This window comes from Cydia strobilella, chromosome 19 (genome assembly GCF_947568885.1).
Source record: "Cydia strobilella chromosome 19, ilCydStro3.1, whole genome shotgun sequence".
NCBI lineage: Eukaryota > Metazoa > Arthropoda > Insecta > Lepidoptera > Tortricidae > Cydia > Cydia strobilella.
In genome coordinates this window covers 2,957,729-2,972,281 of record NC_086059.1, presented here as the reverse complement: position 1 = coordinate 2,972,281, position 14,553 = coordinate 2,957,729, and the positions used below count along the sequence as shown (strand labels likewise).

At 38.6% G+C, this 14,553-nt stretch overlaps 1 protein-coding gene across 1 annotated transcript; it reads right to left on the bottom strand.

Annotated features, from left to right (window-relative positions):
- Nucleotides 1–1,451: 1,451 nt before the first annotated feature.
- LOC134750083 (uncharacterized) lies at nucleotides 1,452–5,964 on the bottom strand. Its single transcript, XM_063685175.1, has 5 exons — nucleotides 5,601–5,964; nucleotides 5,358–5,450; nucleotides 3,093–3,199; nucleotides 1,744–1,877; nucleotides 1,452–1,563 (listed from the first exon to the last, which is right to left on the bottom strand). Exons 1-4 carry the CDS (start codon nucleotides 5,796–5,798, stop codon nucleotides 1,796–1,798), a joined length of 480 nt encoding a protein of 159 aa, XP_063541245.1. The 5' UTR covers nucleotides 5,799–5,964; the 3' UTR covers nucleotides 1,452–1,563; nucleotides 1,744–1,795.
- Nucleotides 5,965–14,553: the final 8,589 nt, after the last annotated feature.

Below are 14,553 nucleotides of genomic sequence, written 5' to 3'. Positions count from 1 at the left end.
CGGCGGCGGAAGTGCGTCCTTTGAAATGGGACTACGCTCTTTGCGTCCTTTAAGATGGGACTACGCTCTTTGCGTCCTTTAAGATGGGACTACGCTCTTTTCTTGAAGGTTTCAAGTCATATAGGAACGGAAATGCCGCGGGCGACAATTTATTTCACAGTTCAGCTGCGCGAGGCAGGAGGTCTCTAGACTTGTCGATGCAAGTTTTGTTTCATAAGAATTTCACGTTTATTGTGACACTACACTGTTACTGCAAGGCTGCGCAGAGTTAGCTTGGTTCGACTAAGAATACGCCTCAATAGCCGGATCCACACAGAGCGAGCATACACACGAGGCAATTTGCTCGCGCACAAAACGGCCAGTGTAGACGTGCCTCGGCCGAAGCAGTGCGCGCGAGGAACGACTACACGGGTTGTTCCCACGAGTTACCACCAAATTCTTACCAGTGGTAACTACTGGGAACTTAGCGGTAACAAAATTTTCGGGCAAAAAAAATTGGTGAACCAAACCGAGTTGGTGGTAACTGGATACAGGCATTATCAGTTTAACTGCCTGCCTGCATTAAAAATAATTATAATAATAACTACTGGCATTTTTTTTTCAGTACTTATCACTGGTAAAAGGTGGGAAAAAAATCCCAGTATTTACCACTCTAGTGGGAATAATCCGTCTAAACTGGCCGTTTTGTGCGCGAGGAAATTGCCTCGCGCGTATATGCTCGCTCTGTGTGGTATGAAGCACAGAGTATTATAAATTGACAGTCAAATTAAGACTATCTGATATTTTTCAGTCACAGCTCTGAGCTCTGTATCATGGTCAATAAGTACTTATGTGTTTAAAATACTGTAAATTTTGATTTTCAGGTGCAATATACATTTATAATACTTGAACGGCTGGCAATATGAGCGTTATAACATGCATTATAATGCTACATTCTTTCCTTGACTACCAGCTTTGATGTTAGTTCCCAAAATAACATATTTTTCGTAATTATACATTACTTTTTACAATTACTACACAGGAACGATAATATGAAAATTGTGGTACCGTCAACCGGGGTGAATAGGGATGGCTGGGGTAAATAGGGACAAAACTTAAAATGTGATTTACCCGACTATTTCTTAATAACTACCCACACAAATTGTATCATCCAATTAAGACTATTATTTTCAATCGAATGTTACAATTTGTGTCAGTATTTTTTTAAGAAATTGTCAGGTAAATCACATTTTAAGTTTTGTCCCTATTCACCCCAGTCATCCTTATTCAACCCGGTTGATGGTACTTATAATTTATATCCAGTATATCACATGATATGACCGCTAGGTGGCGCAAGCGCGAGCGCGTCCGTTCCGTAGCGGTGCGCGGCAACCACTATGGCAAGACACCAAAATTGGTGTGGGCCGCATGTACTTGTAGCGACGCGACGAAATCGCGGAGTGAGCCTTGCCTGACAGAACAGGGATCTATTCACCAAATATTATCGAAATTTGACGAAACAAACGACAACATAATAAAAATCTGCCTAAATATAGCACCAATTGCATAATATGGAATACAAAGCTATATAATCTTACGTGGTATAATAATATCAAGGTACTCTCTTCCGAGACTCGCGAACCACGTGACTGACACATGCCTACGTCATCATGCTGTTCACAGGTGCATGATGACGTAGGCTTGTGCCAGTCACGTGGTTCGCGAGTCTCGGAAGAGAGTACCAGGCGGAGTATATTATTATACCATCATAATCTTACATACAAGCGGTGGGATATATTGAGGGTATAGAAAGGCATCAGTGGAAGAGCGCTCGCGGTCTCTTCTTGGCGAGGACGTGCCACGGATGAGTAACGCCTTTGCGTCGTTTTGGTGATAACCTGGAAAATGAGAGAAATTATGATGTTTAGTGTGTATGTGTGTGTAGGTTTTACGAATATTTTCGAATACTTGTTTTTTTTTAGAATGTTACGGCCTAGATGCTATAGATCGTTTTTTAGGGTTCCGTACCCAAAGGGTAAAAACGGGACCCTATTACTAAGACTCCGCTACAATCATCTTACCAGACCACGACAAATACTAAAAACAGAATAATATAAATATTCAAATGGGGCTCCCATACAACAAACGTGATTTTTTTGCTGTTTTTTCCGTAATGGTACGGAACCCTTCGTGCGCGAGTCCGACTCGCACTTAGCCGGTTTTTTTAGCATTAGAAAGAAGATAAGCGATCTTGACGTGACTTTTTATTCAAAATCGCTTTTGAAAAATAAGTCACAGCACAATATGTTACAATTATAAATCATATAATACGATCTTTTCCATTATTTAGCTTTCATAAGTAATATAAACTAATTTTTTTAAAGCGACAGTTACTCATGAAATAAAACTATGAAAACGGATTATATCGCGTAAGTATAATTTATAATATGTACATCCCGACGTTTCGAACCCTCCGTTCCGTTTCGACGTTTCGTTTCGTTTGGGGAAGGGTTCGAAACATCGGGATGTATTATAAATTCAATATACGCCATATAATCCGTTTTCATAGAGCGTTTTACAATATTTTTCAATAAAAAGACACGTCAAGATTGATTACCTTTTTTCTAATGCTAAAAAAACCGGCCAAGTGCGAGTCGGACGTACCATCACGGAAAAAAACAGCAAAAAATCACGTTTGTTGTATGGGAGCCCCATTTAAATATTTATATTATTCTGTTTTTAGTATTTGTTGCTATAGCGGCAACAGAAATACATCATCTGTGAAAATTTCAACGGTCTAGCTATCTCGGTTCATGAGATACAGCCTGGTGACAGACGGACAGACAGACGGACAGCGGAGTCTTAGTAATAGGGTCCCGTTTTCACCCTTTGGGTACGGAACCCTAAAAAACGAACTATAGCAAGCCCTTGGCCAGTTGGCCCTTTAAGCCAAATGTCATAGTCTTTCAATAGAACAAAACTAGAGACCGGTAAAACACATGCTGGTGCCATCTCTGAAAGCCAACCCTATTCATAGGCATAGCCAGCAAACATAAACATATTTATTAGGTACTATACTGGATATAATAACTATAAATCACTACATTACATACCCATGGTCTGGTGTATCAGGCATGTACGGAGACATTCTGAAATCTCGGCTGTGAGGTGTCTCTATTCCGAATGGACTGTACAACTTAGCAGGACTCCTACCTAGTACCTGAAATGTCAGAGTATCCAAGTTAAAGAGGAATGTTTAGGAAAATAAGAAATTCGAAACAAAGACGTGGTTTCAGCACAAAATGTGAACCAGTTTAAAAATAAATTAGACAAGCATAACACTATATCTAATACTCGTTCATGATAACTATATATATTTATGATTACTAAATACAAGCCATATCAGTTGCCATAACTGCCTGCCTGCTTATTAAATAATAATAATATAATAAATAAATAAATATTATAGCACATTCTTACACAGATTGTCCCACGGTAAGCCTAAGGAGGCTTGTGTTATGGGTACTCAGGCAACGATATATATAATATATAAATACTTAAATACATAGAAAACACCCATGACTCAGGAACAAATATCTGTGCTCATCACACAAATAAATGCCCTTACCGGGATTCGAACCCAGGACCATCGGCTTCACAGGCAGGGTCACTACCCACTAGGCCAAACCGGTTGTCATTAATAATAATAATAATTAATTAATTAAAATACTTAGATTTGTAGTTAAGATGTGTTGAGGTAATTCTGAACATAATACAAACACATAAAAACTAGAAAAACAAGTAGTAGTAAGCGTAGAATGTTGTGCCATAACATAAGGCAACAGGCGGCCCGCGAACCTTCACTTGCTATTTTGTATGTGATATCAAAGATAGATATAACTACGTAATAGATGGATACAGTCTAAGGAAAAAACGTGCCTCGAAAATCACGAAAATTTGATTCTCGATCAGATGGCGCCACTAGTTTTGGCCTACACTCGTATAGAGGGCGTTGACTGTTTCCGTTTGTTATTTATAATTTTAACGCATACCAGTGAAAGAACATGGGTCAAAATCATATAAAAATAATTAATGCAAATAAAAAAATCATTTATCCATATTTAAATACATTTTATCGTATTTTTATAAATATTTATTTTTAGTTTTAAAATGTGTCGACAGATGGCAGTGAATTTACTGGGGTTACAAAATTTACTATGACAGTACCGCTCTAGTATAAGTTACTCTATGGTGATATTGACAAATGACAATACCTGATAAAGTCAATTTCGTTAACTACTATGTGGCCCTTGGCTGCTAAAAGGTTGCCGACCACTGCATTAAAAGATTCTCTGTTTCATATGCCAAGAATCTAATATATTTATTTATCCTCATGCCGCCCACCATACAAAATAAAGGAAGGAAGGTTGTTAGGGAAGTTTGACTAGTTGTATTTTTAATAGGGTTCAATTTAATTTGTTGCCATCACATATCTAAGACCTTATTGTACCTATGAAAGCAATAAATTACTGATTACTGATATATCGGAGCGGCTAAGGTGCTCAAAAATATCTGAACATGCACTCTAACGTCTTGACAATAGAGGCGTGTTCAGATATTTGTGAGAACCTGGGCCGCTCCAACATATCTGATGGCGACTGTACATTGGGCAGTACAAGGCTACAATATACTAAATGTAGGATTTTGTTACTGGCACAGCTTTAGGGTAGGTAGAAGCAATTTTACCAATTAAATAATAAATAAATATTATAGGACATTCTTACAGATTGACTAAGTCCCACAGTAACCCCAAGGAGGCTTGTGTTATGGTACTCAGACAACGAAAACACCCATGACTCAGGAACAAAATATATCTGTGTATAATAAATAAACATTGGACATTCTTACACAAATTGATTAAGCTCCACAGGAACACTTCACTAGCCACATAGAAAAATTGTGCCCTTACAAAGCTTTAAATGCATCTAAATCTTTATAGGCGCATTTGTCTCACACAACACTATAAGAGTTATGGACAGTTTTTAATGTTTTAATGTTTATTTGGGCACAAACGGTACATGTTTCTTATAACTAGTGTCTTATACATAATTCATAAACCAGGACAGTTGCCACCACTTAATAGCTCATTAAAGAAAAAAAAATACGGGATAACTAAACTTAAAGATTAACAACGAGGGTCGAATTAGGACAGGGGCTAAATTGATGAAGATAAAACTATTTTTATACATTACATTTGCAATTAAGTGTAAAGTTACAGTGTATTTAATTCGTTTGTTTATTTAAAACCAAAAGTACTTGACGTTTAAATTTAGACAAGGAGATATTAAATATATCAATTTTTGAGAAAATATTTTTACCTGTTTTTTCTTGGTAACAGGAGTGGATGGGGTTTTGCAGGGAGAACCAGTCTCCGCTAGGCGATGCCGGCGCCTTCCGCCTAGCCTGAAATGCTGTAGAACACCACATATGAACACCTTTTTTGATATGGGGGGTTAAATAAATAAGTCTAGTGAATAGTACTAACTTTAAGGCTAGTGCAATTAAATGCTCTAAATGTCTAATTAGAATTAGTTAAATCAGTTATTGATTGTTTTACATACCTGTGACAGATTACCAAAAGTATTTCTAACAGTTCTAAAAGTCCTCGAAATCTTCTCAGCGCCGGACTGTAAGGCACGACGGGAATTAGCGAAGGATTTGTTCGTAAATATGTTCTTATTATAACACCCATCAACGTTTCTGAGGCTTTCTCTGGCCGGAGAATCGATCGCAGAATCCGACACAAAGGGATCCTTCATTGTATAAATTTGAAGGCGCACAAAACACTTATTATCACTTTGTTTTATTAACTAGATGACTAACTTGCTAATGCAATATAAAAATATCACTAGTTAATACATTTTTCCAAAAAAAATGTAAAAATCAATCGTGTACAGTTTTGACGGCTGTGTAACGTTTTTTATTTTTTTGACCGTTACACACATTCAAAGAGCATATAAACCAGTGTTACCAGCCCGTATCCCCAGTTTCGGACGATGTGTAATCTAAAAAGGGACGGTTTTTATCACAATGGGACGAAAACAAATTTGGAACATTTTTATCATTATATGTGCTGTGTCTCAAGCGCAAACTCATCGACATGTGTATCCTGCCTATCCTAACCTATGGTGCTCAAACATGGTCATTAACTGAGGCGTTAAAGTCCAAACTCAAGGTTTGCCAGCGAGCGATGGAGCGCAGAACTGATAGAATCAAACACGGAACTGCGCTCCAGAACTCGAGTTGTAGATGTAGGTGTCCAGACCGCTAAGCTTAAGTGGGACTGGGCTGGGCATGTCTGCCGCATGCACCCTGAAAGGTGGGCCAAAATGGTTACCGAGTGGGACCCACGGAACACCATAGATGGTGCTGGCCGGGGTGCAGGCAGGCCGAAAAGAAGATGGCGGGACGACTTGGACGCATTTTATCCGGATTGGCGGGACACTACAAACGACAGGGTCGAGTGGAGGAAACGAGGGGAGGTCTTTGCCCAGCAGTGGGACACTAAATTAGGCTAGTAAAAGATGTGTACCTGCGATTAATGCAAATGGTCAAAACTATCAATGTTAGTGCGTTGTTAGTACATCAGGCTTCTTCAAAACGGGCAAATTATCGATGTATAGACAAATACATAGGCACATGCTACTTAGGTACTCGATAGACGGTATTTCGGTAAAGATTTTCAAAATCTTTTATACTGGACGCTCGATGCCCAAAAGGGACGGTAGTTCGGAAGGGACGGCAAAGGGACGGTGTGGCATTAAAAAGGACGGAAAATCGTCCTATTTGGGACGATCTGGCAACACTGATCCCTAGTATGAGACCACAGACAAAAAACCAAAACAGGCGAGTACATGAATCTAGTATAACTGGATCGGTCATGAGGAGTGGGGGAAAATGACCGAACGGGATAGTCTTATGTATCTTTCAGTAGGAGTAGCAGAGAAAGCGCTGTTATTGTTTGTCCTTGTCATAGTTTCACTTTTCCACCGCTGCCACAACCGAGGTTGTGGCAAACAAATAAGTACGTGACATGTCATGTTTGTTCGTTGCTTGTTTAATTGTTGTTGTTTTGTATGAAATTGTGCTTTCTCTTATGAAATATAGTGATGGTTAGCGTTTTGAATGCTTGAACTTTGATAAAATACTGGTGAATTGTTCTGTAATCGGCTGTAATAGCCGCTCTGAGCAAAAATATGAGATCATAACCTTTCACACGTAAGTACGGTATTTTACACCTTCCTCTAAACGCAATATGTGAGAATAACATCGTAAAATTACGTTACACTCAAAGCAATGTAGAATCAAACGATTTCAATAAAAATATCACAATTATTTACGCAAATTAACAAAACATTATTTGTAAATTTATCCGCCCAAATTACGTAGGTAGGTAGGAGTCGGAGGTCAGCCATTTTTAAACTTCTTCTTAATTTAGCTGCATAACAATCATGTTAGGGATACCAGATGAAAATATCATAATTTTATGGGTAATTTTGACCTCGAAGTTTTTTCATACTTCTAATTCCAAAAAATAAATAAACAAATGTTGTGAAGATTAAATGTGGTGTACATTAATTGGTGTGATTGCGATTTGTGATTTCTTTAAATTAAAACCCATAATACATTTTATTTTACGTTTTATTTACTAAACATGTTTAGTTTTGTACCACCTGCGCGAATTGACAACGACCCATTGACATTTTGTTTAACGATTTTTTAATACCGTCAAACAAGCTAACTTTGCCTCCAGGGTAATCGCCCCAACGTGATATCAAATATTGGGGTAATTTTTACCAATATGGTATCCCCACGTTTATGACGTCATCTATGTCTATCCCTTACGGGCGCACGCGTATAGCGTATAGTCTATGTAATGCTAGGTCTATGGGCGAGTACCATAGATGGTAGGATCCTTTAGAAGCGGCCTACCGCGTGCGCCCGTGAGGGACAGAACATACGCAATACGACAATATGACTGGTCGAGTAGATTTGTAGCCCACCATAAACCATACAAATTTACGGTGTAATAAAAAAAAAGTGATTGTGACAAGGACAAACAATAATAGCGCTTTCTCTGCTACTCCTACTGAAACATACATAAGATTATCCCGTTCTCTCATCTTCTCCCCCCCTCATGCCTGATCCAGTTATACTAGATTCATGGCGAGTACGTTTTCTGTAATACCAACATAACAAATATTAAAAAAAACTGCATCAAGACCAAATCCAGACGTAATAAAAAGGGGGAACCGCTAATACACAGCCAAATAATGCTCAACCCAAGAATGTACAGCCCAATAATTGGCGTCCATGATGTACGTCTATTATTGGGTCGTGTATTATTGGGTTGAGCATTCTCGGTCCGCGCAGGCTTGGTCCGGGGCGATAATACGAAGCCACTCTTTTCACAGGGCAATAATGTACGACCCAATAATACGCGTCCACTAATTTGAGTCCTTGGCTTTCAAATATTGGGCTGCGCATTATTGGCACACGTCGAGAAAGCCCGACCCAATAATGTACGACCCAATAATAGGAAGCCAAAAACCAGAGACATTCTTTTTTTTAAGAGAGCTGTCAAAATTAGTAGGGACGTTCTGACTCGAGCTCGTGACAGCTTAAAAATAATCGGTTTTTTCTAGTGACATCTTTCAGTGACATTGACAGTATTGACACTTGTTTGGTTTACAATTTGTTATAATTTTTTAATTTTTTGCAACAAAAGTCCTAATATTTTTCCGTACTTAATGTCTTCATTATATACAAGTATGCAAGAAATCATGGCAAGAGATCCTTAATCGTTTTGGAATTAAATGAATTCTAAAAGCAGTAGAGGTAGGTACGGAAAAAATATTAATTAATGGAGAACCTTTGTCCGGTGAACAAGTAATGAATTTGCTAGGTTTTTTCACTCCGTGGTCAGCGTGGAGAAGCCAAAGTTGGAGGTAAGTGGCAGCGAGCACCGAAAACAGCGCGGCGCGGGTTCAGGTTGACAGGCTAGAGACGTGCGGCGAGCCCTTCAACAACTTAAGCCAAAAAAAATCTTCTGGTCCGGATGGACGCGCGTATTCAAGGACTGTAGAATGGTGCTGGCGGAGCCGCTATTGCACATATTGTTAAATACGGTCTGTCTCAAGCTAGAAGTATTCCCAGAAATTTGGAAAATTTCTTGAGTGATTACCAGTACCAAAAGGAAGTACGGCTAGCAATCTTCTTAGTCATGTAGCACCACTGATACTGCTTAATTTGACTTTTAAAAAGCTTTCGATCTTGTTGTAAAACCAAAGCTTGGTAACTTTGACACCCCACATTACTTTTTTTTGCAGACTACATGAGGCACAGACAGCAGTATGTAGATTATGAAGGGCACAGATTGAAACCAGCAGTGACATGGGCCATTTGTTCAATAGAATATCTTGGTTTATCGAAATTGGCTGAGACAGCAAGGTGCAGGTCTCTGGAAAATATATTAGGGTGAGTCCATTGTTTGTGTAAGAATGTCCCTGTAATGTATGGACTGGGTCACTGGTCAATGGGTCAAACACCATCAAAAACTAGATCTTAAGAGCAAAAAATTTGTGTTTGTAGGTTCAGCAAAACTACAAAAGGATACATATGTTGGTGCATCCCCTTTATACAAAGAAACATAACACTTACAAAATATGTATGCTCTAATTATACTGCATAGATATAAATAAAAATAATAAGTACTTAATAATTTTATTTAATGATAATTTATAATGGTCATGTAACAACATTGTTAATGACTTAAGGTCAATGTGGGGCAGACTGGTATATCAACATATGGCCCGCCTGATGTTAAGCAGTTGCTGTAGACTATGGATGCCTCTCTCCTTCTTCTAGAGTATGTGTACAACTGCAAGATTTAAAAGGATCAAAAGAGCTTGTAGTCATACTGAGTGTTACCCCTGATCCATTGCACCCAGCAGCACTCCAGGTGTTCCAGGTCTTGAGTTGCATCTATCATACACTACCAGCGGCACGTTAAGTGTTAGAAGAAAAGAGAAGAGACGGGAAGAGAAGAGATGAGAACCCCCTTACACTCTTACGGGATGATTTTGGAAATAAAACCTGTTCTACAACCTTCCTCGCAACTAAAAATATTATCTCCATGCGAATTTCATCGACATAATATGTACTTACATACATCCGTTTTAATAGTTTTCCATACAAATTTCCACCCCCCTTTTCACCCCCATAAGGGATGATTTCTGAGGTGAGAACTATCCTATGTCCTTCCCCGGGAATCAAAGTATCTCCATACCAAATTTGATGTATATCGGTTCAGCAGTTTAAGCGTATGGAGGTAACAGACAAACAGACAGACTTTCGCATTTATAATATTAGTATGGATGATAGAACCCTATGAAAGAAATACAATTGTGTACTATAATTGTAATTTAGTATCTTGCCTATTATTTCCAATCATTCCAATCAAAGCTTTGACCCATGTCATCCAGAAAAAAAAATCTTTTCTATAAGACGATTTTCGTAGCAGTGTACGAGTACCTACCTAGTCCATCATTCGGACTTTGTTGTTGATTGTTGACCAAATACTTGGTTTTGGTTGTTTGTTTGAGGCTCTAAATGATAGTGCCGCCCATGACAAACCAAGTTCGGTCAAAACTCAAAAATCAACAAATCCAAATGATGGACTACTAGTACACTCTGAGACGAAAAACGTCTTATAGAAAAGTTTATATTTTTCTGGATGGATGGGTTTAGAATGTTTAGATGTAAAGTTTTGATTGGTAATAATAGGCAAGATACTAAACTACATGAAAAAAAATAGCTTTACCTCTTCCAAAAGTAAGTTGTGTCCAATAACCCTTACTTTTTAAATGTCTCGTTTTAGGTAGAGGTATACCTACAATGGTTTTTATTGAAGGTACACTGAAGCGAAGGTACAATATAACTACATACATTTTGCTTGAAATAATACGAGATTTCATAAGTCCACCCGCCAACCTGACGTCAGGTTTTGAGCCTTGTTTTGAGCTTAGGTCGTTTTAGGGATAGATATACTGATTTCTATTAAAGGTTTTTTTTTTTTTTTTTTTTATTTATTAAAGAGGAGAGCTTGTTACGGAAAACACAAATAGACAAGAATTTTTGGAAGGTCCTCCAATCCTAAAAGCTGAAATAGAAAAGGCAATCAATACCATGAAGGACGGAAAAGCTGTTGGACCCGATGGTATATACTCGGAAATGTTAAAGTTATTGGATGAGACAAGCATGCAAATTTTAGTTAGACTTTACAATGACATTTACGACACAGGACAGCTTCCAGAAGATTGGCTCAAATCCACATTCCTCCCATTACCCAAGAAAGTGAACGCAAAAACATGCGGAGATCATAGATTAATAAGCCTTATGAGTCATGCACTAAAAGTATTTCTGAAAATCTTACACATGAGAATATACAATAAAATAGATAAAAATATATCAGAAACTCAGTTTGGATTCAGAAGCGGGTTGGGAACGCGAGAGGCTTTAGTAGCATGCTTTATTGACTTTGAAAAGGCATTCGACAACGTGAAACATGACAAACTAATGCAAATACTCAATAAAACGGATGTAGACGGCAAGGATCAAAGAATCATCAGGAACCTGTACTGGAATCAAACAGCCAACATAAAAGTAGGAACATCAAGCGAGCAACGTCGAACGTCGAAAACGAGCGACCTCAATATCCTAAAAGGTGTAAGACAAGGTTGTATTCTGTCACCGCTGTTGTTCAACCTTTATTCAGAATCTATATTTCAAGAAGCTTTCGAAAACGTGAAACTCAGATATGCCGATGATACCGTTATTCTTGCCCACTCAATGGACGAACTTCAGCAGCTACTAGATCGTCTCAACTCTGTAGTAGAAGAATACGGCCTCAGAATGAATATAGCGAAGACCAAATGCATGATTGTGGGTAAGAATGTAACTGAACCGACCTCATTGACTATAAACGGTAATATAATAGAAAGAGTTAAATGTTATAAATATTTGGGTAGCTCACTTAATGAGAAATGGGATCCAGAAAAAGAAATACGCATCAGAATAGAAATTGCCAGAAGTACGTTAATGAAAATGAAGAAACTTTACACAAATAAGGATATTAACTTAAAGTTACGATGGCGCATGGTCAAATGCTACGTGCTGTCGATATTTCTCTATGGTGTCGAAGGGTGGACCATTAATAAGATTATGGAGGCTAAGATCAATGCATTCGAAATGTGGTTATACCGAAGAATGTTAAAAATTTCCTGGAGAGACAAAGTTTCAAACATTGAAGTTCTGAATAGAATGAACAAAAAACTTGAACTTTTGACCACCGTAAAGACAAGGAAAACCTCATATTTTGGACATATCTATAGACACGACAAGTATAACATAATTCGTAACATCTTGGAAGGGAAAATCGACGGCAAAAGGAGCAGAGGAAGGAGAAAGCTAACCTGGATAGACAACATTAAAAGCTGGTCCAATATTAATGACACTGCCAGTTTGTCTAGACTGGCACAGGATAGAACCAAGTTCCGTAAGATGGTCGCCGACATCCGCTGAGGATATGGCACAGCAAGAAGAAGAAGATTTTATTTATTTAAATGTGATTATATTTACAGAGGTACACTGAAAGTACAATATAACTGCATACTTTTAGTGCGGTAGGTATAATGCAAGATATATATCAACCCGCCATCCTGACGCTCACCAGTAGTGTAGTGATATTAGTCAATTGCAATATTTGCAATGTAGTTATGAAAGTAAATACAAGTTCATGTTGCACTGATAAAATCACTTTAAACGACGATTCTAATGGAAATTTACCTCAAATTTCAGGAGCTGATACAGGCAGTGTTGGCCGAAACGTTAATGCAATTAACCATTAACCAGTACAAACTGAACCGTAAACTGTAACTGTCCGTTACGGTTTACGGTTCAATTTGTACTGGTTAATGGTTAATTGCAATTAACGTTCGGCCAACACTGGATACAGGCAGCCAGAATGAGTCTCTGCTGAGTCGCCGTCTGACGTCTTCGTGCCAGGTGCCAGTCGCCAGTTGCAGGGGAAGATGCGAATAGTTATACAAGCGAGCATGATGACGTCTCTCAAAAACTGATAGACACAATACTCTTACTCGCCTTGTTACCAGAGGTAGGTATTACTCAAGTTCACGGGTAATCTACACAGGTGTAGTGCATAATCCTTTACCATTTTGACGACCGGCTTGGTTGGCCTTTTTTTTTTTTAACGTAGGACTACCGTCTAAAACCACCAACGAATATCGACTCCGCCTTGTAGAGGAGCGCCGCAGGATCACTATCAGCATTCAACTGCGCCCCCGGCAGCCGGCTGAGCCGGCCCATGGGGGCTTGGTTGGCCTAGTGGGTGGTGATCCTGTCTATGAAGTCGATGGTCCTGAGTTCGAATCCCGATAATGTCCCGAGTGATGGGCACAGCTATTTGTACCTGAGTCATGGATGTTTTGTATGTGGGATTAGTCAATCTGTGTAAGAATGTCCCTGTAATGTTTATTAATTTATTTATCGTATTTTCACGGAAACGTACGAACGTGTCATGCTATTTCAGTCAGTCTTGACTGAAGTAGCATGACGAATACCAACGTTTCCGTGAAAATACGATGATAAAGGATTACAAACACAAAAACAAATCTTTATTTACCGATGTACGCCGAAGTTACAAGTCACAATAGGTACAAATGTAAGCCAATATATCAAACGAAATTATTCATACAGATTATTAATTATACATATTCATTATTCATTACAATGCGATCGTAACATTATAAGTTAACACAGCGTGTATTAAGTACATTGATAACTTATGTGTACGGTAGTTCAAAAAACTTCTCGACGCTGTACAAAGCTAAATTTAGGAGCCACTTTCGCAGTCTACATTTAAAAAAATAGCTGTGGATGCTGCATCTCTGACCGCTGCGGGTAGTCTGTTATACACGGACGGGCCCATAATGTACGGAGGACGCTCTGACTTTGAAAGCTTGTGTTTAAGGCCCATTTACATGGTGCGAGTTTCTCGCCTCGACCATGCGATTATCGTAGCACGAAAAAAAATATGGCATGATGTAAACTTTACGTACGATATCGTACAAGTAGGGGCGATAATCTCCTCGCCTTTGATGATTGGATGTCTCCGTGTAAACAAAACTTAAATGCGAGAATCGTATTTCGAGTTTATATGCTTTTCAGTCGTCATCATGAGTGCATTGCAAGAGGCTGTTATTACTAATATTTACATTATACGTATACCTAGTGGTAAATGATTAGCAACTAATCACTTAAGTTGACTGGCAAAACTCGTATGAAAATCGGCTCGGACCGATTCGTGCGAGTTCGTGCGATACTCGCACGTACGTGAAAAAATGTCATACGAGAACGAGTTTAGACGAGTCGAGAAATCGTAAGCAAATATCTCTCTAGAATGCGGCTCCTCGTGTAAACTATTTCGCCTGGCGA

Bases quoted from the DNA above. Each gene is read 5' to 3' on its own strand.
- LOC134750083 (XM_063685175.1), bottom strand. From the start codon at position 5,798: ATGAAGGATCCCTTTGTGTCGGATTCTGCGATCGATTCTCCGGCCAGA. The intron at 5,451-5,600 runs GTATGTAAAACA...GGTGTTCTACAG, and splicing joins CTTTTGGTAATCTGTCACAG to CATTTCAGGCTAGGCGGAAG. The intron at 1,878-3,092 runs GTATGTAATGTA...CTCATTTTCCAG, and splicing joins CCTGATACACCAGACCATGG to GTTATCACCAAAACGACGCA.